At 50.4% G+C, this 22,086-nt stretch overlaps 4 protein-coding genes across 4 annotated transcripts; 3 read left to right on the top strand and 1 right to left on the bottom strand.

The window, feature by feature from the left end:
• Positions 1-321: 321 nt before the first annotated feature.
• BDW70DRAFT_171408 (Sec7 domain protein) lies at positions 322-4,878 on the top strand (the record flags this gene model as incomplete). The annotated part of the gene is made up of 2 exons (XM_073743212.1): positions 322-2,929; positions 2,981-4,878. The coding sequence occupies exons 1-2, from the start codon at positions 406-408 to the stop codon at positions 4,876-4,878; spliced, it is 4,422 nt and encodes a 1,473-aa protein (XP_073592181.1). The 5' UTR covers positions 322-405.
• Positions 4,879-10,581: 5,703 nt separating this feature from the next.
• lreA (GATA transcription factor LreA) lies at positions 10,582-13,950 on the bottom strand. Its single transcript, XM_073738096.1, has 4 exons — positions 12,807-13,950; positions 12,672-12,754; positions 12,176-12,608; positions 10,582-12,123 (listed from the first exon to the last, which is right to left on the bottom strand). The coding sequence occupies exons 1-4, from the start codon at positions 13,360-13,362 to the stop codon at positions 10,703-10,705; spliced, it is 2,493 nt and encodes an 830-aa protein (XP_073592180.1). The 5' UTR covers positions 13,363-13,950; the 3' UTR covers positions 10,582-10,702.
• Positions 13,951-14,499: 549 nt separating this feature from the next.
• BDW70DRAFT_112164 (putative RAS small monomeric GTPase) lies at positions 14,500-15,926 on the top strand. The gene is made up of 5 exons (XM_073734566.1): positions 14,500-14,756; positions 14,859-14,907; positions 14,962-14,978; positions 15,035-15,469; positions 15,518-15,926. Exons 1-5 carry the CDS (start codon positions 14,702-14,704, stop codon positions 15,820-15,822), a joined length of 861 nt encoding a protein of 286 aa, XP_073592179.1. The 5' UTR covers positions 14,500-14,701; the 3' UTR covers positions 15,823-15,926.
• Positions 15,927-18,126: 2,200 nt separating this feature from the next.
• Positions 18,127-19,645, top strand: BDW70DRAFT_112148 (Zn(II)2Cys6 transcription factor domain-containing protein). Its single transcript, XM_073734565.1, has 3 exons — positions 18,127-18,334; positions 18,396-18,493; positions 18,554-19,645. The coding sequence occupies exons 1-3, from the start codon at positions 18,227-18,229 to the stop codon at positions 19,284-19,286; spliced, it is 939 nt and encodes a 312-aa protein (XP_073592178.1). The 5' UTR covers positions 18,127-18,226; the 3' UTR covers positions 19,287-19,645.
• The last annotated feature ends 2,441 nt before the right edge of the window (positions 19,646-22,086 follow it).

Raw genomic sequence — 22,086 nt, 5'->3', positions numbered from 1 at the left:
TTCCTGTCCCTGCCTTCTTCAAGGTTGGTTCGTCTCGCTGGTCGTTACTTTTGCTCTTTGGGTTGCTGATCGATAGACTCGCATTAAGTAATACAGGAAAACGAAAATCCAATTCAATTGATTCTATTATCGCCCAAATTCTTCATCTGAGGCAGCTCTCGAGGATAACATCTCCCCCCTTGCGCATTACACTGCAGAGCATCGTGGCCCTCCCCCTTCACACCATGCCCAGGTGATACAAAGTCCTAGTTGCTCGTTTCGCTTTTACCAGCATATAATTAAGCCCAAAATCTTGAATACTGCATCTATGATTTCTACAATCCTGTCCTGGCGACGAATTTCGGAAACTACGATTCCTCACCCTTGTTCGATGCCGAATCCATTGGAAAATACCACTCGTTAGCCATGAGTCGATCAACGCAATCGGGCGGCCTCAAAACGACATCTCAGCACCCTGACTCAGACACTATTTCCCCTCCCCGAACACCTCCAAGTACTTCCAGCTACAAAGTCAAGAGAGGTCGTCAGCCGCGGCCCTCTGTCCGTGAGACCTTCCTCGATGATTTCAATGATAATGCAAACGACAGCTACGACTCTGGCGACGAGCGAGATCCCCATGATCTGTCGCTGTCCCCCGGGCATGCCGCTCGCACATCCATCGTCGACAACATGCTGCTCTCCCTAGATCAGTTCTCGTCCGGCAATGCTTTGGATGACTACCGTCTCTTCAGTTCGGCATTCGAGTCCCCTAAATACTCCCGAGCATCTCAGGATTCGATCGCACAGCGCCGATACAGGGGCCATACATTTTCGTCCTCACTCTCGTCAGATGTGGAGTACGGATATGATGAGGGCGCCAGTCGGTACGCGTCACAGCTCGCGAGAGGACGCCGGAGTAATAGCAGCTCAAATTACAATACGGGTGTAAGAAGGATCGAGAGCACGCGGAGTCGTGACGGTTCCGGCTCTCACATTGACTACCGGACCAGTGCTACTGCACCCGCAACTCGCGCCGGAAGGAAAAGCAGCAAGGGCAGTGCGTCATCCAACTTGGATTTCGGCTCTTCTTTCTCAAGACGCCAGGTAGACCCGACCAGCGAGAGGCGATCAGCGAGCTTTGACATGGGCGCAAGAAAACCATTCATAAATTCACAAGGTTTCTCTCCGGACTTTGATTCGATGGGATACGACGGCATGGATGCGGCGCCCACGCCCAGCATTCCCGCTGGCCCGAGGAAAAACCACGCAGCGTCGCAAGAATTTAATAAAACGCCAAAAGCCCAGTCATCGCGCACTCCAGTGGCATCACGACGGGACAGCCTTAAATCTTCGCGGATTAACCAATCGCGAAATCCTCGCCCTGAGAACCTTGGCACAGCAGCCATGAGGGCTCGGGATCATGATTTTGCACTTCTCAACGACGCTGATCTAGAGCCTCCGCCGAATATAGCAGCTTCGCTAGATCCGCCAGCGCCGAGTCCAACAATATCATTCAACAAGCCAACATTCCCTATCCCAGAACCGACCCCAAGCAAGGAGCGCCCAGGATTCTTTCGGCGTGTCTTCGGATCCTCGAGGGCTCCTGGTAACATGCCTTTTGACAGCCTAGCGGATTACCCACCTTCCAAGGAGCACGAGCTGAAGAATATGAGTGGAGCGAGCGCCAGCCCAAGAGCACGGACTCAATCGCAGAAGACTGGCACGGCCGGCACCCACACACCCCGTGAAGGTGCCCAAGTGGTGAACAAGAAGTCATCATTTTTCCGCCGACGGAAGAAGTCGGTGACGGAGAATGTCCCGCCCCCGATCATCCTTCCCCAAAATCTTGGGCCCAAGGCCGGGGGTATATTGAAACCAGAACCCAGCCCAGTTAGCAGCCTGAGGAAGCTTATGAATCCATATCTTGCCGATGCTACTCCTAACCAAAGCACACCTGCAGTTGACTATTCTACCGAATCTTCAGATTGGAGCACTGCGGCTAATGACCCCGACAACAAGAAACCGGACGATGTGCTGAGGCGCAAGGAGAAGGGCAACTCTCTGAATGTCCACAACGGTCCCAAGGCCAAGTATAGTCTTTACCCTGCGAGCTCCGCCAGTCATGCACATGATACTTCTTTCTTGGGAACTAGCAGCGGCGATGAAGAGCCTCCTCTTCAATCAAACAAGCTGGAAGACACACCGCCGGTTCCACCTCGCTCCTCTCGCCGGCGAACAAGGGATGGTCCTGAGGCGGAACCCAGTGAGGCAATATCCGTGGAGATGAAACAAGCTGAAACATCCAGAGACAAGCTTATGATATTAGAGAATCTGCGCCCTACCTCGTTATCTCCTGTTGCGGAACGCTCTTCTATTCAATCCGCCAACCTTCCCGCTATTGAGACACCGGAGAATGATTCAACTTCGACTCCAGCAAAGAATTTGAAAGATAGAGACATTTATGATGCGACCATATGGAATGATGACTTGGATTCGCCCAGCAAATTGCCTTCTCCAGTCATCGGCAAGGAGTCTTGCCAATTCTCAGCTTCCGAGACTTCCGACTATCAAACCGCCAGCAATACCCCCATTGTTCCGCAAGTATCTGAGTGGAAACACGCTGAAGATAACGCTGATCATCCCGCTGATGTGTCATCGGAATTGCCTAGCAGCAAAGAAGAACAACTAGCGCGGAGGCTGTTTGATAGCCAGGATGAGTTTATTGGGAACGAACCAGCCGCTGCTTGGCTTGGTAGTCCGGATCATGCCAAGATCCGCGAAGCATATATGGCCCTGTTTGACTGGTCTAACATGAACATTCTCACAGCCCTTCGAGGATTATGTCTCAGGTTACTGCTAAAAGGAGAGACCCAACAAGTAGACCGTGTTCTGGATGCCTTTTCTAAAAGATGGTGCCAATGTAATCCACAGCATGGCTTCAAGGCGGCTGGTAAGTTGATGCTTCTCATGTTCATGCTACCCAGAATTGACCCAAGTTTAGATGTCGTACACACAATATGTTATTCCCTGCTCTTGTTGAATACCGATTTGCACCTTGCAGATATCGAGCAGAAGATGACCAAATCCCAATTCGTTCGCAATACAATGCCCACAATCCAACGGGTGGCTGCTGAAGCTGCCCCAGACGACATTGACAACAAATGTGCCACTTCGAACTTGAACTCTGGCCTTCCGTCTTCTAGGTCTGCGACATTTCCTCCCGAGGAGTCGGAATCAAGCAATGCCACAGCGGACAAGACAGACAAGCCCGCTACTACTCCTGCAAAATTGGTGAATCGCTTGTCTCGAACAGATTTAGGCGCGAAAATGGCAAATGACGCAGAGGACGAGGTTGGTCCGCTCGTCAACGTCCCGTTCCACGGGACAACGAAAGCCTGGGAGCAGCAGGTAGAAGCAGTCCTCCGAGGTTTCTACTCATCGATCCATAAACAAAGGCTTCCACTTCTCGGAGCCCAAACGGACAGAGACGTGCCTCGCACGGCATCGAGTGCAATGTTAAACCCTAACTCCGGGCCGTATGGCCTTCGCAGAAGCCCCAGTACCGTCAGCAAGAGTGGCTCCGACATCTTCCCGCGCGGTCGTTCTGCTGACTCTCGCTTTGGTACCGCACGTTGGTCTTCCAAGCCTCGTTCACGAGCGCGGCTATACCCTCCTTCTACTCTTGGCTCTAGCAGAACAAGCTTAGATGATCAGTCATCCCTGTGGAGTCCATCTGGATCCAGTACTTGGAGCAAGTACTCTTTAGGAAAGCTGACATCGGCTTCTGTTGACTCATTTGCATCTGGATATCCACATGCAGATTATCAACAGTCTATAGGCTTCGCCAACGCTCTCAGTCAGGCAATTATTCGCGAGGATTCCGCGCATTCTATTGCCAGCAATGAGGAATTTGAGCGGACTGGTCAGCTTCTCGAGGACGAAACCTTGGAGCTCGCTGGTGCGCCATGGGCCAAAGAGGGAAACTTGAAACATAAGCATCATCTGGATTCCGTTGATAAGCGGGCGAAGGACCGCAACTGGAATGATTGTTTCGCTGTCATTCAACAGGGTTGGATGCGCCTTTTCTCATTCAATGCATCAAAAACTATAAGGCAAAAGTCCAAGCAACGCTCGCCCGGTGGTGTTGTCGTGGGTGGAGGTAATTGGACCGAGAACGCCGAAGAAATCTGGAAATTCCTCTTGCGTCAATCCATTGCCAGTGCGCTTCCGCCTCCAGGCTACTCAAAGTCCCGTCCGCATGTCTGGGCCCTGAGTCTACCAACTGGTGCAGTACACCTTTTCCAAGCAGGCACACCGGAAATCGTCCGGGAGTTTGTCTCTAGTGCAAACTACTGGAGCGCCAGATTATCTAAGGAGCCACTTATCGGTGGTATTAGCAACATTGAGTACGGATGGAGCGACGCGATTATCAACAGTGCGTTGATTAATCCAGAGTCTAGGTCACCACCGTCTTCATCTGGGCCAGGACCGAGACCTAGCCTTCAAAGTTCTATTCGGAGCTCTATCGACCAACAGGTTGTCCGGCCCAAGTTGCCCGCGGATAGGGTGCACATTAGTGACTGGACTCCGCCGCAGCAAAGTATGATGGCCGCCAACCTCAACGAAGCTGATCAATTGAAGTCACTGCAAACATATGTCAAGAACGTCGAGGACGAGCTGCAACGGCATAACGAACTTCGACCAGCGATGGTGCTTGCGTTTTCACCACGGCATCCGAATGCGGCAAAATCCATGGCCAATTGGGAGCGGAAGTCATCGTACTTGCTGCGAGAAATTGTGAAATTCCGTACTTACATTGACTCCCTTCAAAGCGCAATTGATGCAAAGAACAAAATACTCGCTGACCGGGAGGATGAAGCCAAACCTGCCGAGTCGTGAGCCTCTCAGATGCTCTCCCTCTCCAATTTCTGTCCTGTCGGGCCTTCCGGGCCTCGCAGAAATCTCACTGGCACAATCTACTGTATTATATTCTTCGAGAACTCAGTTTGCCCCTAAATTTCGCATGACTGAGGTACATATTTCTTATGATTTGGGCGTTTATTGATCATCGTCTCTCCTTTGTGCCGTGTTTAGGCTTTGACGATATTATGTGAATAAGAGGAACGACTGCTTGATTGTGAGATGAGATAGTCCCTTGATATTTACTACATAAGTAAATAATGCTTTATTCATGCAGTAGACCGGTCACATTAACAAGTCGCGGCAGGTTCCGTGGACACAGGCAAGCCGCCACCTTGGCTCGCTCTCAGCGAAGATTTATCATCACAACAAACATCCCTGGCCTCGGTTGTCCCTCCCTTTCCATATATTTGCTGTTCATGCCACTATTCTTGACTGCTTCCCATCAACAGCAATTATAAGTCGGCTGCTAGCTGCAGTCTAGCCTGCAAGAAGGGCTAGACTCCCTGCTGCGCGGCTACGTCAGTGGGTAAGTCGAAGCTGTCTCACGCTCCACGGCCGCCTATTCATGATTCGGCAGTTAAGTGATGCTGAGAGAACAATGTGGAGAAATCAGAACAGCTTGGGAACCCAGGCTAACCGTTTGGAGACTAGGTAGGGTATTATTATTGTCTGACGCTTTCTGCTCCGTAACCATGTCGACCTCACCCCAACCCAACGCGCCCGCCAACAACGCGCATCAAGGGCGCCGGTCGTTATTTTTCTCATTCACTGGTACCGAAATCACAGAGCCTGACGATTCCTTGGACACAGACGAGGAATTTTGCCACCCATTGGATTCTATGGTGGAGGATACGCGGCGAGAATTACCACAAACAATAATGAATGCGACCGCAAACGGCGGAGATGATCGTCGTCACAACACATCGCAGGCCGCAACTCCCACCATGGATCACGATTATGACGACGAAGGAGATACGGTCGCAATCGATGAGCATCAAGAACTCGACGACACAGAACACAGTCTCGACCTGCTACCTCCTTTACCTGACCAGGATGATAGTAGTCTTGAAGAACGCAGCGATCACGACAGCGCGGATAACCAGACCTTCCTAGAGACCGAGATGAAGAAGAAATTGGCCGAAATGGAGTCCAGCTTTTTACCAGAGCCTTCGACTCTAGAAGTTGCTGCTGCGAATCGAACGGCTGGTGCAGACGACACCTACGTTGTTGGCGTGCCGAGTGAACACGCCCTAGACTTCACAGAACCAGCCTGGCCGGGTCCGGATGAGTTCAGCCATGACATAACATCGACAAATGATGGAGTTCTCATTCCTCGCAGCCCTCGTCTGGGACCTACGGAAGACTACACAATCAACCCGGTGGGGACGCCGGCGGCTGGGGCAGAACAATATGTAGGCAATACTACGATGCTGGAAGCACTTCCATCGTCGCCGGCGGCCGCCGCGGCAGCTCGCATGGGGAGCCGGAATCAATCTACATTTCCCGAAAGCGCCAAAGAGTCCAGTCAGTTTTCTCAAGACTACTCAGTCGATCAAGGTTCAATCGAAAGCGCCAACCAGTCACTACAGTCAGCCCAGGAGTTCCAACCCACATCTGAAACGCACACCAAACTATTTAGTGACGGCAATGCCAGCGATGCGGACGCCGCATCTCGCAGAGGTAGCCGAAGGAGTAGCCGCCCCAAGTATTTGACTAGTCGCCAATCCGCACATCGTCTCTCGTACTCTTCTGCGACAAGCAATGCCACTGAAATGACCAACAGTGATGCAACGTTAGGCGCCGCTGACTTTGCGCTTCAATCCGGAGGTGCTGCCCCTGGAAATTCGACTGCGGGATCCCGCCGTAACAACTTGGCCAGATCTGTGAGCTTGGGAAGTATGGCGTCTGGGATCTCGGGATACAGCGACGAAAACGTTATGAGTAGACGGGATATGAGTGGAACTACGGAGAACAATCTCCCCCCTCTTGACGAAGAAGAAGGACAATCGCGCCCCGCTTCGTCTCACCAGAAACAGCCCGAGCAGCAATCGCCGGCAGAGCCTGTTGATGATACTTCTGGGCCAATGACGCCCAAGGCTGAACAGGCTTTTCCGACCGACACGGCAATTGCAGAACGAATCAAAGATGTCCAGATCCCTAGCGCTTTTGTGAAGCAGTTTCGTGAAGACTTTGGGAGCGGACTGTCACCAGACAAACGGGGAGCTGGGATGACCCCGGGTTTTGCTCGCAGTGGCAGATCCATGACTCTAAAAGAGCAAAGTAGTACGATCGACCGCCTCTCAAAAGAGAACTTTGACTTGAAGATGCGGATACATTTCCTGAATGAAGCGCTGAACCGCCGTTCTGAGGAAGGCATCAAAGAGATGATATCAGAAAACGTTGAGTTGAAATCGGATAAGTTGAAGCTACAGAAGGATAATCAAGGGTTGAAGCGAAAGATTCGCGATTTGGAGAAGCAACTTAAAGACCAGCAGTCGGATAAGGAGTCGATGCTAAACCATGACCCGGAAGGCGGCTCCGATGAAGAAGACCGTGACCACGCTCAGGATGAGGAGTTGCTATTTTTGCGTGAAAGAGTGGAGACGTATGAGCTTGAGATAGAACGACTAAGGTCTGAGAGTATCGCGAGGGAAAGCGAGAAACGGAGACTGGCAGAGATGCTGAAATCCCTGAATGACGGCAGGCCAACCGGATCGGATTCTGGAGCAAGAGAGGAGAGAGTAAGTCGAGATTAGTAGCTACAGGAGCTTCGCTGACATACTTTCTAGGATATGTGGAAAGACATGCTCGATGCAGAAACTGCAGCTCGCGAACAGGCTGATGAGGAAAACAAGAGATTACGAGAAGAACTGATGCGTGTCAGGAGCGAGGCGACCTACGCCATAGCTCCCGCGGCGCCTTTGAGGTCAGGACAGCGTAATCGTGGTGACTCACTGGCGTCGCATTCGGCCGTTTCGGACAGAGAACTGTACCGCAATACTGCTGCCGGAAGCTCCTCAAGTTCCACTCTCGTAATGGAATTTGAATTGCTGAAACAGGAGAACGCAGAGTTGCGGAGAGAGGTCAGCGCGCAGACCTCAATGCTGACCTCGCGAAACCGAGAGAAAGAACGCTTATACCAAGAGATTGAGGAACTCAAACTCGGACAACGTCGTGATCGATCGATTGCCGGTGACAGCATACTAGATCGGTCTGCTTCCAGGGCACAAGGGCGGCCATCTTCCAGCATCAGTGACCGGACTGGACAGTCACCGATCGACGACGCGGAGCGTGAAGACTGGGAACTTCGAAACGGGCAACTCCGGGACCAAGTCTCTGCACTGAAATTAGAAAATCAAGCTATCAGACAGGAACTCGAGGAGCTAGATAAAGCTTACTCAGCTGACGTAGAGCAAGCTGAGGAAGATATACAAACTCTTCAGCAGGAACGCGACCAGGCAATGCAGGTAGCTGAGGAACGGGACGCTGCTTTCCAAGAATTGAGAGCGGAAGCCCAGGAAGAGTTGGACGCTCTAGGTGACGAACTGGATCAAAAGATCGAGGAGTGTCAACGCCTAACGGAAGACCTACGAACGCAGGATGACAACCTAAGAGCGCTGCAGGCAGAGATGCGCTCTGCCAGCGAAGGCATTATTCGACTAGAAGAGGATGCACAGAATAATCTGCAGCGCTACAAGGCTGTACAACAGGAGCTCGAGCAGTGCAATGAAGAGATGGAATCTTTGGAGAAGAGCTTGTACGAGGCCAATTCCAAAGTCCAACGACTCACTGTTCAAATTGAGTCGAGCCAAAATGAGATTGCGTTTCTCCGAGAGGAACAAGATGGCGACAAGATCAAGATTGGCGACCTAGAGTCTGAGCTCAAGACCTATCGAATGAGTCTTCAGAGTGAAAAGGACAAGACGAAGGAACTCGAGGGACGTCTAGCTGAGGAAAGATATCAGCGCGAAGTTGTTGGAAGCAAGGAAAAGCAAGAGGTACAGCGGATCATGAACGAGCTAAATCGGGAGGTGTCCGCCGCCAAGGAAGAATGCCGTAAATTGAAGAAGAACCTTTCGGCGCAAGAAATCGAGACGAATACCTGGAAGGACCGGCTCACTGATCTGGAGAACAACCTGCGAGAAACTCTTGGTGACCTGACGGGCAGTCGGTCCAGCTTGATCGCCAACATCATGAAATTACAAAAGGAGCTCGAAAGCACCGCGCTGGAGCTCGAGAGCACGCGCTCTACGCTGGATGAAAAAGAAACATTGTTACGAAACCGCGACGCGCTACTCGAGAGCCATGGACTAGAGTCCCGGAAACTGTCTGAATTGCTTGAACGCGAACGACAGGCTCGTCGCGCAGACAAGCAGTCATTCGAACAAGCGCTCAAATCTCACCATCAGGCATCTCGTACCATCACGCAGAACAACTCCCGTATCCTGGAGCTCGAAAATGCAAGAAGTCAAGATCGTAAGCGTTTTACCAGCCTTGAGCAACAGTTTCGGGAGCAGCTCAATGAGCGGAATTCCATGCTGCTGACTATCTGGAAGCGCCTGTCCGGCATGTGTGGGCCAGACTGGGCTCATTCTAACAGCCTGATCAACGGCAACCTGCCAAGCCAGGAAGTTATCGGCAATATCCTGTTTTGGCCAGGGTTTAGCCGCAATCTCCTTCTCGCGGTCAAGACGCTGGAGAACGTGATATCAAGCTTCAAGACCCGCGTCAAGGATGTGGAGCGCAACTTGACAAAGCAATATCAAACCCTTGAGCACGCGTTTAGTTTGCGGATCAAGAAGCTAGACCGGTTGGAGGAGACTACAATGAACATGCGCGCCCAGTTACAGACTCGAAACCAGACGGGGCTCTCGCCGGAGTTATCCAAACTTCGCGGCGAAAACCGACTGCTGAAGGCCGAACTCAACTTACTTCAAAACCACCCGCGCAGCCGCAGCACGACAGCTGGCGTGGCAGGCTCGCCGCAGTCATCCACTATTGACATGGCAGAACGCGGCTCGCTAGTACGCGCCAACACAGCAGCCGAATCATCACCTGCAAGATCCAGCATTTCCCAACCAGCCCAAATGACAAATCTTGCAGAAACCGTCGGTGCCGTCACTCGCCCACGGCAATTCAAACCATCAGATAATCACGGCAATCAAGAAGTATGGATAAAGCGTCTGCACGAGCTGGAACGGAGGCTCAAAGCAGAACGGGAAGCGCGCCTTTTAGACCGTAATGGCGCACGGAGACGCCTGGAGGAGCGCGATGCCGAGAATAAACGGCTCCGTGCGCAGTTGGATCGACAACGTCTCCGCAAGGGAGTCTTAACAGAGACTTCTACTGATGATGGCGGCCATGGACCTCCTTCTGAACCTACCACCGGGGACGAGGGGTATAGGGAGCGGGAGGAAGAACATACCTCGAGTGAGGGGGAAGGCATCACAGTTGATATCGAAGTTTGATCCTCTTTCTTGCTACATATTCGTTGGCTATTGTTAATGCATCTTTAGCGGGTTGGGTGTTGAGCTGGGGTTTGTGACATTCTTTCGTACGATGATTGCTTGACTGAATGACTGACCTCTATACCCCTGCGTTTTGTTTTCAATCATTACTAGTATTGGCTGCGACAGTACATATACCTACCTTGGTCTGACGAATTACTATCCGTGACGAGATTTCGGACAACTATAATTGTTACCAACGTAGACTTAAAGTTGCAAGTAGTATACAATACTCTACCCATACTTCCTGCAATGGCCCGGCTTCCTAATTGTTTCAGGAGCACCATCTATTATCAACCCACGCCAGCAGACTTTCCCTGACTATGCGTCGCGTTCGCGCTTCTCACCTGCTTCGCCCATCTCAACCCACAGCTATTACATAGGTCCCGATTCCCACTCGGCCCCCTCCGCCACTCAGGTGTCGTCCGTGTCCCACACATAGCACAGCTCTTCTCCATAACGGCAGCGCTTTGTTTCCTCTTCCGCTTTCGTCTCCGGGCAAGAAGACGCTGCGCTTCATCGGTCAAATGCCTATTCTGCTTTTCGAGCTCGCGCAGCTCAAAGTGCCAGTTTGAGCCGCGAGTTGGGTTGAGTTCTTCGAAGAGGTGCATGCCGAGTTCAGTGGGCGGCTCGGTGGAGTTGGGTGAGGCTGATGAGGGCACGGCTAGAGTTGCGGAGGACGTGGGGGGTTGTGGGAAGTTTGGGTGCGGTTTTTGATGGGATTCGGCTGTCTGTTGCTGGGGCTGGGGTGGCTTGTAGTCTCCAGGGCCGGTGTCACTTGAAGTCTGACTCTGACTCTGGCTATTGCTTTGGTCTTCAGTAGTTGATGCTTGTAGCTGGAGTTCCTTTGGAAAGCGGAGGTGTGCGATCAAGAAGGCGGGTTTGGAACCGCCATATACTATGTCTCCCGGATATAGGGTGATCTGGGCAGAAATGATATGGCCCTTCCGGTGGCGGATTTTGTGGGTGAAAGTAGCTTGCTGATTATGCCGGGATGTTTCAAGCGCTTGCTGGACAGCCGGTTCCGAGTGGAAGTTGTCGCTCACAAGAAAGTCTTGTAAACGTTTGCCTATAAGGTCGTCGGACCGCCGGCCGAGGACTGCGCGAGATTTCGAGGACATGAAGAGGATGATCCCTGACAAGGATAACTTCGCCCAGATGTCGTTTTCGGCCAGCCCACTACTCTCAACGTTGGAAAGCTGGATAGGTGAGTACATAGGGATAAGTCTGCCGACGAGGACCATGAATTGCCGGCCTCGTTGGGTAATGTGCCATCCTCCATGGTTTTCGAACCAGGTATAACCGCTTTCCTTTCTCCGGATACGATATAGTATGCTAATAGGGTCGCCAGTGGTGCAAGTCCGCATGTCGCGAGTCACGGGACCAATGTCGCTTGGATGACATATTGCTGATAACGTCTTTCCGCGCAGGTCGTTCGGCTTGTACTCCAACACTGTTTGGCAAGACGGCGACAGATAGAGAAACTCACCCTCAAATGACAATACAAAAATCAGATCATCTGTGTTCTCGACTAGCATATGATGGAAAAGGTCTACTGCCACTGACTGGCCTCTGACAAAGTCGTTCAGAATGACTGACACTTGTCTCGGACTAAGCATGGCGGTAGGAACACGGTCATCCCGATACATATCCGCAGCAGGGACGACGTAAGCAGGCAGTTGGCTCCGGTGGTAATCTATCATGTAAGTCCCATCTAGCAATTTAGTTAGTTTAGCTCAAACCAAGATACGAGAGTTAAGATATACCCGGATTTCTTCGTGTGACCGCCTCCGGCCGCTCGACTAAATCGACTTGAAAACCCACGTAGTAATCTTTAGCGTTCCAGCGCACCGGAATCATCGTCACCAGGTTCAAGAATGGCTGCCCCCCTTTTCGGTAATTGATGACGCTTACTTGAATCTCAGAACGTTGATCGACCGCACTGCGTAAACGGCTGACTGTATGAGAGTCGACAAACTTCCGGGGCTCCCCTTTTTCCACCTTGGCGTCCGGACTCTGAAGGAAGCGACAATTGCGCCCAACAATTTCCCTCTCATTGTACCCTGTTAGCCGCTCAAAGGCTTGGGATACGTAAACAATGGGACTGTCCTCCATTGTGAGGTCACAGAGTACAAAGGCACATGAGAGATCCACCGGGCCAAGGTCAATCCTAGGATTATCTCTCGATACCACCTCGGCCTATGTATTATATTAGTTAGAGGAAAGGTAACGAGATAGATAAACCATGAAGCCATGACCTACCAAGATGCCCATCATATCATATCCACTTCGTGAATAGATATTGGGATACGGGGTGCTGCTCCTAGAAGCTTCTGACCTGGGACCTAGTTCCCTTGTGTCAAAAAGGCAAGTGGACTGGTGCCAGAAGATACTTACCCTTTCCTGTCATGGATTTTGGCTGGATGGGCCGATGGGAGGTCGCTGATACCGATGTTTGAGGAAAAGGGTTGGTGTCTTGAAGCTGCCCAGGTGGTAATTTCTGGCCCGCTGAAGGCACAGCGGCGCGAGAGGGTTGCGCTGGGCGAGAAAGCAAAGTCTGGGTTGAAGGGACCATACTGCCTGATGTATGGGGTTGGGCCCAGTATTGGCGTTGCGCGCTGGAATATGTCGAGGCATTGTCAGGCCCGGGAGCGTGTGAATGCAGGGAAGCGAACTGATTGAGGTCGTGGTTTAAAGCTGTTGTAGGTAAAGGGTAGGTAGCGAAATCGTATGAAAAAGCACTTTCCGAACCTAAGCTCACTGACACTGAATTACCCTCATTGGCAGTATCATAGGCAAGCATAGAATTATGCATTGGATAAGCATAATCCCCCACCGGGACGGAAGATGTATAGGTCGCCATGTGTGCAATATGACTCTCTTCGTTGCTCTCGTTATAATCTGGAGATCGAAATGCAGAGAGCTGCCTGTCGTCGATATCTCGATTGGCCATGATGAAAAGGCCGATCGATCGATCGGATCGGGGCGCTCGAGCCGATCAAAGAGATATGCAGGGAGCTCGGAGCTTGTCCGCGAAGCTTCCGCGATTTCACATAAAGCAGGATGAAAACTAACGGCGCAACGGGTTTGAGGTGAACGCCATAAAGGAAGGGATATCAAGAATTGACGAGAGGCGGAAATCCCACGCTAAACTGGGATGGAATCATAGGACCTACTACGCAGAAATAGACGAGCAAAGTCCACTGGCCCACTGGGAGGAAATTGACAAGGTCTTTTTAAACCTGAGCTGCTGAAGTGACCGACACCACGAGCAACGTAGGAGATTCAACTGGGAGCTGGCGCAGAGAATTCGTCCATGCCGTCTTGTTCTGTACTGGAGTGATTGGAAGCGATCAACGCCGCCTCCATGACGGGACGATTGAATCTGCCAATAAGAGCAAACTGGGGCAATTGATGTGTCGAGAAAGCAAGGAGAGCTTTTCTTAGTATTTGATTGATCATCAATCGAAATGTTCAATGAAGAAGACGCCGCTTAGGGATTGGCTGCAGCTGCACAGACCGGAGGCGAGAGAGAAGCGGCGAGGTGATCGATGATGGCCGAGGTAGATATCACGTGGTCGCGATGTCTTCAGATCTGAATTGTCAACTGAAGCTGGAGAAGGTACAGAGTCCGGACCTGACGCTTGCCAATCGACTTGATCGTCAATTCAGGCTGCTTGATCTAATTCGGATTTCTGGTTATTTCTCCATAAGAAGTGGCAATGAATAAGCCTGCTGTCAACAAGCTCTTCAGCCCCCCTAAGCATGTACAGCAACCTCATCCCAGCCTTTCTGGATGATATATTCTGCATACAATTGACCTTCTTTGTGTTTTCTTCGTTGCTCACGCGACAATGCTGAATGCAGTCTTGATTCTTGGATCTCATGCTATAGGTACCTCCTAAAAAGTAGGGACGACGATCTCCAGCCGTTATCACCAACACTAATTCCCCGATAATCGCAGCAAATGTTCAAGGGGCACTTTCTTTGTTTCACCATCTTTTTCAGCCTTCCCTCCCTTTCGATATTCATCATGCTATACACTCCTTACTGCCAGAGGTTATAATATTGGCTGATTAGGCTGTCTGCCTTTCTTTTTTTGCAAGTTTGTTTTGTTAGGCAGAGACATCCCTGGAATTTCAGCTTTTCATCATACGACAATCCTTTCAGCGACAATCTCATTCCAGTGTGCTAGCAGAATCTTCTCCCTGTGCTGTCTTTACTCTGACCGTAGTCATCTCGAGCTTGACGCACCGATCAACCTGTACATCTCATTCAACGCAATAGCCACCATGGGAGACGCCCCAAACAAGATCTCAATTACTATCTGCGGGGACGGTGGATGCGGTATGTTGTGCGACATTCTCACGTTCCCAGTCTCATCTGATGACTGATTGTGGAGAATGATATATCTGAAAACAGTCAGCGCATGGCATTGACCGACAATAGGAAAGTCTTCCATCACCCTGCGGCTGGTTCGCAGCGAATGGGTCCACGAGTAAGCCAAATCCAAGCATTATTTGATCGCGTGCTGACCTTGTCCTGTTCATAGATATGACCCTACCATAGGTAAATAACGCAAACCCAATCGCTCCGACAAGCAATAATACTCATCACCCGGCCAGAGGACTCGTATTCTGTTTCACGTACCATCGATGGAGAACAATATTTCTTGTCCATTACCGATACTGCTGGCCAGGAGGAATATCGAGGACTATGGGCAGCGTCCAACCTAAAATCGGATGCGTTTCTTCTTGTTTACGACATCACTAGCAAGTCCTCCTTAAGCGCCCTAGATTATTTCATGGACATGATCGAGATGGAAGCCGATCAACGTGCGGAGGACAACTTGCGGTTGATGAGAGAACTAGGCGATAGTGCACGAGGGGTAGAATTTGGTATGGCTGCCCCAGTGAAGATTGTCGCGGGAAATAAATGCGATCTGAAGGACAACCGGGTCATCAGCGCGAAAGACGGCCTGGAGTATGCCCGGAAACACAACAGCGGGTTTATGGAAACAAGTGCTCGGGAGATGGTTAATATCGAAGAAACATTTGCTCGTGCGGATCCTCCCCGATTCTCGAAATGCGCAATCTGACATTCTTTAGTTTTGGTTCGCCGGGTTGTAGAAGCTCGTCGAGAACACCATCAATATAATCAGGAGCTGACAAAGCCGACCCGTCATGTGGGATTCTCACTGAAGAAAACACCTACTGGCGGTGTGTCGAAGAAGGAGTCCGACGCAAACCTCTCCAAACAAACAAACCAACGCCAGAGCATATTCCACGGCCTGCTGAAAGGCCGGCGCGCAAATACTGGCCAGGAGCAGGTTAAAAAATATCCAGAAAGGACACCAGAGACGGACACGTCAGAAGGCGAGATTCCCAGCCGATGGAAACGACTCTGCTGTTAAACATCGTCTCCAGCATGTCATTGCATAGCCCCTATACCCTTTCGTTTGTCGCGCTTGGTGGACATGCATGTATCATAGTACCAACTTTCTGCAACTGTCTAATTACCTTCTTGTATAGTCATTTCGAAAAGACCCAGGACACGCTTGAGAACCGGATTGAGCGAAGCATGAAGTCATTTTATATAGGTCCAGCTGTTGTAGCCTATCTTATGCGAGCTCCAGGCCTACTCTGCGATGATTTGATATCGAGAGCGAGACCACAAGTAGATGCCGAGTGAATTCATTCATTACAACTTCAAGGTCCGTAGTAGTATTGCAACGTATGAAGGACGGGTATGCGCATCTTTGACGTGAACTCGCAGTGTGGACCGAAGTCTCGAGAACGTGATATCCACCGCTGCACCCACGCTGCTGAGCTATCATGATATAGAACCTTGATTTCAGTGTTCAGAAAGAGAGCTTTCAGTTGTTCGGACTCTAGACTGATGTATCACGATCAATATCAAAGCCACTTCGTCTCATTGACTCGGTACGGTGATATATGAATTCTGATGTATGTAAAACCCAACACCTTGATCACTGCCCGAGATCATTTTGAACCGCGCTAGTTTAAGCCGTTCTAGCCAAGCAGAGTGTAAAGCCTAAAGTGCTCCGTGTATCTCAATTGATGGAACGTTAAGACACTGTAGCTGAAAGAACAAGAATTAATTACGGTCAGTGATCGAGTGACGCAAGAATTAAGTCAAAGCACTTTTCTTGATAGAGTCTACGCTACTATTATCTAGTAGCGACTGTCACAGGTACAGTGCACGTCATGAAAAATTTTATGCCGTGAAGTAACCTGCATCTATCTTTGTCCTCTGAGTAGGTCGGTCTGCGGAGAATAGTCCCGAGCCTCAAGGCAAGATAACCGAAGGCCGAAATGGCAACTTTCAACTGCCAAGCCATAGGGTCAACTTGTCGAGAATGTCAAGCTTTCAGGCATCATCAGGAGACTCATTGACTTATCCAGGACTGATATAATACAGAGCAGGTTCTGGTGGGTTTATGCCGCCGTTGGACAAATAATCGTCATACAACGTGATATTCGTTGCTCAGTGCTGTTGCTGTGCCCATGGGGCCCCTGCAGAATGGTTACATAATGATGCCCGCCGCCAAGTGCTCGGCATGGCGTGCCGATGGGGACCACACAGAATCCGATCTTGTGCCGAAATCCGCTTATGCATTGGAAAAGAGGCATAGTTGCCAGATCCAGCAGGCCTCGATTTACCTCAGCGTTAGTGACTAAAACGATGGAGGCTGGACGGCGCGCATTAGTTATGTACTCTTTATGAAATGATTGCATGATTCAAACAACCAACTCTGCTTCTATTTTGTTGTTGATTGCTCGCCATGTTCCGTGCAGTATGAGAAACACTCCTACTGAAATGTCGCAAAGTGAAATATGTTAAGAACAAATAATCTAATCCCATTCCCAGCAATGAAGATCGGATATACGGCTATTCTTGGAAGTACTCTGCGTGATCAGATAATCAGTTGGAGCGACAAATTGCTCCATGAGGAACCTGCGAATCTCTCCGAACTCCGAGTCTAGGCTGGGACGAGCCTGTTTTCCTTTTGACAGATGTTTCCGCGATCCGTCTTCTGTACCGTGCGATGTAATGCAATTTCCGCAAAGTTTCAAGTAGAAAAAAAACATCTTAACCTGCCCAAGTCCTACGTCAGTTTACTGCTTTACTTCGTCAAGTACTGTTGGAAGGTGCCAGACTCTGGCTGGACATTGCAGAGCTGTTACAACGCATTCTTGATTAAGGTACTCGCGACCTTGGAAGCAAGCTGCTAGGCGAAGTATAAGCAGCCACAGGTGCAAAATCTTAATTACATACGTGCAAATACACAGTTACATACTCCACGGAATACGGGCCACAATCTCCGTAAGGAAGCATCTCAATACCGTAATCCAAGATGACTACCAAGAAAATGATTACCCTTTTGATAAATGATTTAGTTTAGTTTTTTTCCCTTAGCTTTAAATAATCAAGTCAGCATTAATCAGAAACGTTGCTAGTATAATAAAAGAACGAGTCCTCCTCGAGCTTCCAGAGAGATTCCCTGGCTTCAGATCCGGCCTCTTACTCTGGGTGACCAAACAGCTCCCAACCACGACAAAGTGCAACCTTCGCCCAATCCGGCCTATACTCATCCCACCTGTGGTTCGCTCCTCTTTGTATCATCGACTCATACACTTGACGTATTGCCCGTCGATCGCCAATTACCGAACTATTGCGACTGTGACTGCGAATCTGACTGGGCAAGTCATCGAGCCGCAATAGAGATCTTTTATGCGCCGGAATTCCCTCCCCACTCCTCGGCTCCGACTCTATCTATATACAGACGCAAAATAATGACGGCGCGCCAATCAACACCGTCCTCCGACAACTCGCACTCAGACAGCGGCGTCCGCAAGCGAGTATGCAAGGCTTGCGATCGTTGCCGATTGAAAAAGTCCAAGGTAAGCCTAAGCCTCGTCTCCGCCCACGATCAGCGCCCATTGATGCGCTGACCTGGCGCAGTGTGACGGAGCCAAACCATGCGGTCGCTGTCGAGCAGACAACACCCTCTGTGTTTTCGGCGAGAGGAAGAAAGCTCATGACAAAGTGTACCCTAAGGGGTGAGCATTGCCTGGTTGTCGGCGTATAGTTTATACCCAAAGCTAACTGCGGCTGCTTAGGTATGTTGAGATGCTGGAACAACAACAAACATGGCTAGTCAATGGCCTGCAAGAACTGTATCGCCGCCTTCTTGAGGGTGATGGATGGCCGGGCGAGCCGCTGAAATGCGAAGCCAACGGGCAGCCCTTGACACACGATCTCCTGACGCAGCTCGGCGCTCTCGACACAAGCAAGCACGAGCGGTTCGAAGAACACGCCGAGGTCATGCAGCAGGAACTATGGAAGCAAAATGCCGGACACGTGCAGCGCCAGGACTCATCAGATACCAGTTCCGAGAGCCCACAGTCACCCGTCATGCCGTCTCAATTGTCAGATCCCTTCTCTGTGCGCACAGTACCACAGACTCCGACAACGATCAGCCCGAACACGACGCTGCGAATAGACGTACCGCAATCGGCGACCAAGAGCGAACCGCCGCAGATGACATCGCCAAACTCCATGTACACCACGGCCGTGTCCATGCCACGAGTGGTCGACCCGTCTGAGCTGCAGAGCGCCCAAATAGCAAACCCGCAGTGGCCCAGCCCTGGTTTTGGAGGCTACGACGAAATGGACTTGATGTCTGGGCAATATAATGGTCTGCCATACGAAGACGCGGTCTCGTCGCCAATGTTCAACCGCCCATTGCCAATGGGGTGCCTGATACCAGGGTCATACGGGAACTTGGATAACAAGAATGACTTTGAGGATATCAACCAATTTCTGAACACACAGTTGGAGATTACGTCGTAACGCTCCGCGCCATGGCAACTTGGCTAAGATGAATTGTACGATTATCACTAAATGGGTTCGGTCTTTCAGGATGCAGCTTGGGTTTCGACAAGTCTTCTTTACGGTGTTTTGGTGCTGGTGTTGGCAAAATACACGGAGTTTCTTGACATTTCGCGGTATCCTTCTTTCCTCCATTCTCTCCTCCTTTGCTTCGCTTCGATCTTACCTTGCTACGCCATAGAGAACGAGCACCACTACCACCATCTTTAAACTGAACGTACTAATGGATTTCGTTGTATAATTACCTGATCGTCATCCTAAACATCAAGTTCCTAGTCTTGGCACTCGCTTATCTGTAAAAAAAAATTGAACGAAAGCTCTGGAGCAAGCCAGAACATGACGTCGCGTCCACATGAGTAATCGGACGCTGCAGCACGTCACGAGTCAATTCCACGTACTATTCTACTCAGCTCTTATCTCCGCGTCCCCTCCGTCTGTCAGCAGCCCGCCCGCGGGTCAACCAAACTTGCAAGGACTTGTGAATTTGTTAAAAACGTCGATCCACAGCTTCGGTAATCGGTATAACGGTAGGACCTAGGTACAACGGTGGTTTTAATAGTACGGCCCAACGGTCCAGCTCGTTACTTTCTACTCCCGAACCTGCGACAATGTAAATGCTTTCACTTTAGGACTCAAGAGTCCTGCTTTCTATACCCGGCATCAATGCATTGTAAGTAGATGGTGAGAAGTTTGTCTGAAATACCGAACGTCCGAGCCGACTCGGATGCTTGGCAGGCCGATGAAGAACAGGCCGCTGAAAAGCATCGTTCGTCCTATCGTCAGGCTAGTCGAGCTAGCGGCGGGTTTGGCCATCGAGTCCCAACTCTCAAGAGTAAGTGGGGATGCCCGGCTCAGGGATTTTCTTTATTATTAAATGGCGATAACCGGCGGTATCTAATTCTCTATATTTCGTACATTTTTTACGGATCAGAGAGTCGGCAGTAAATATCCCACGTATGCGGTAGGGTGTAGTGCGACCTCGAGAATTTAGCAAGTTCCAGGCTCTAGCAAGATAGTGTGATCGCGAATTTGATAGATTCCTACGAAGTCATTACCCTGTCTAAAGATCGAACTGCCGAGGTAAATTTGCCAAGTTCAAAACCAGAACTCTACTATGAGTACTCTAGTGTGGTTCAGGATGTAGGATCCATGCTGTAATGTAGGTGGGTCCCATAAACATCAGGATCATTGCCTTGTCACGATGTGGTCAGTCTGGCGTCAACGTCTTATCAAGGCCAGAATTCTGCCTGCCTTCTAGTTCTTTTCGATTGGGTTGTGTCTGTGACATTTGCGATCACGATCACGTCCTGGATGTGCGTCAATGGCTGCGCCCGGTAATGTGCTTGTCTCATACTCCATACGGCGGTGTCCACTGTGGGAGAAGGGTTTGCCAAGCAACTAACGCGGACCTGCTTGGTAATATCGCTCAGTCTCTCGGAGACATTTCTGATCCATATTTCTTTTAGAAGATCCATCCACCCACCCAGACTTTTAGTACGCCATCATCGTTGAGCACGGGTCAGGCCCGCAGCCCGCTTCGTAGGGCTGGAACGCGACAGGACTCTAGCTCGTTCTTTGAATCTTTCCAGCTGCATTCCTGCAGCTGGATGGGTATGGGTACGGCCACGGAAGCTGCAGGATCATTGTATGACTCAAAAAAGCCTCGAACCGCACCAGTCTCATGCCAAACTTTGGGGCTAGATTATGGTACAGCCCCAGTGCCGGGCTTTGGCTAGGCTTTTTCTAGGCTCAGGAATCCAGCTCCCGCGTTATCTTACCTTATTCAGTAGTATACCAGCTTTTGGATTCCAAAGATTCCAAAGCCCCAGGTCAGCTCGTCCAAGTATCGCAGATGCTATGGGGTCCGCGTTCCAATCGACAGACTTCCGCTCTACTGCGCCCTCAGGAGCTGTACATATATTGCTAGCCAATAGACATAATTGCCTCACCAACAGCTGAACGCTTACAAAGAAGTGGCTGGGCAAGTCATCCGCTTTGTCAGCGGCCTTAAGGCACGGATTCGGATGATAAGGACTCCGCGGAACTGCTGCCGACCGAGCTGTTTTGTCCGAGTCTGCAGTTCTAGTATCTAGGGTAATAGGATCGTTTTTAAAATACGATTTGAGAGTGTAAGAGGAGGTCAGCTTTTCGAGATGTTGTTTGATGAAGTTGGTAGGCATCGCTCCGCAAAACATGAGTGAAGATGAGTCGAATATTGAGACAAGTGATTCGCTGGCCGTAGATATATGCTACTAGTACTTAGCACTATGATTTGGGACTCGCGATACTGACGTGGATCAGATAAGAGCAAGCTCATTTTCGCTGCATATCAAACCATTTGTTTCCGGCACTGTATAAGAAGCTGCGAAACCCCGGAACTGGGCATCACAGACATTCACCCAGGCACTTTATTGGTTGTACCTGCTGTATTTTGCCTGGGGATTTTGGGGCAGATATGCTAGCTTGCATCGATCGCGGAGTATATTTCGAGCGCTAGCCTATATAGGAGTCAGCGGATAACAGCAGCAGCAATGGTGAACTCAAGTCCAAGGACTCCCGTAGCTGGAATAAATGCTTTGCACTCATTTTGACGACTTCTCTCCAGCGTCAAGCTCTTGATATTATTACCCGACCAGATTTAGCCTAAAACGGCGACCAGCGCTCAGAGTCAGGTTAAGAGCTCTAATTTAACCGCAAGCAGAAAGGCCACCTATGGAAGGATAAATTGATGATGTTCCAAGTTGCGCGACGGGTAATTGCG

The sequence above is a fragment of the Aspergillus foveolatus genome (assembly GCF_047715535.1).
Source record: "Aspergillus foveolatus strain CBS 279.81 unplaced genomic scaffold BDW70scaffold_73, whole genome shotgun sequence".
Lineage (NCBI taxonomy): Eukaryota > Fungi > Ascomycota > Eurotiomycetes > Eurotiales > Aspergillaceae > Aspergillus > Aspergillus foveolatus.
Note: the sequence above shows the minus strand (reverse complement) of the source record. Positions and strands in the feature narration are given on the sequence as shown.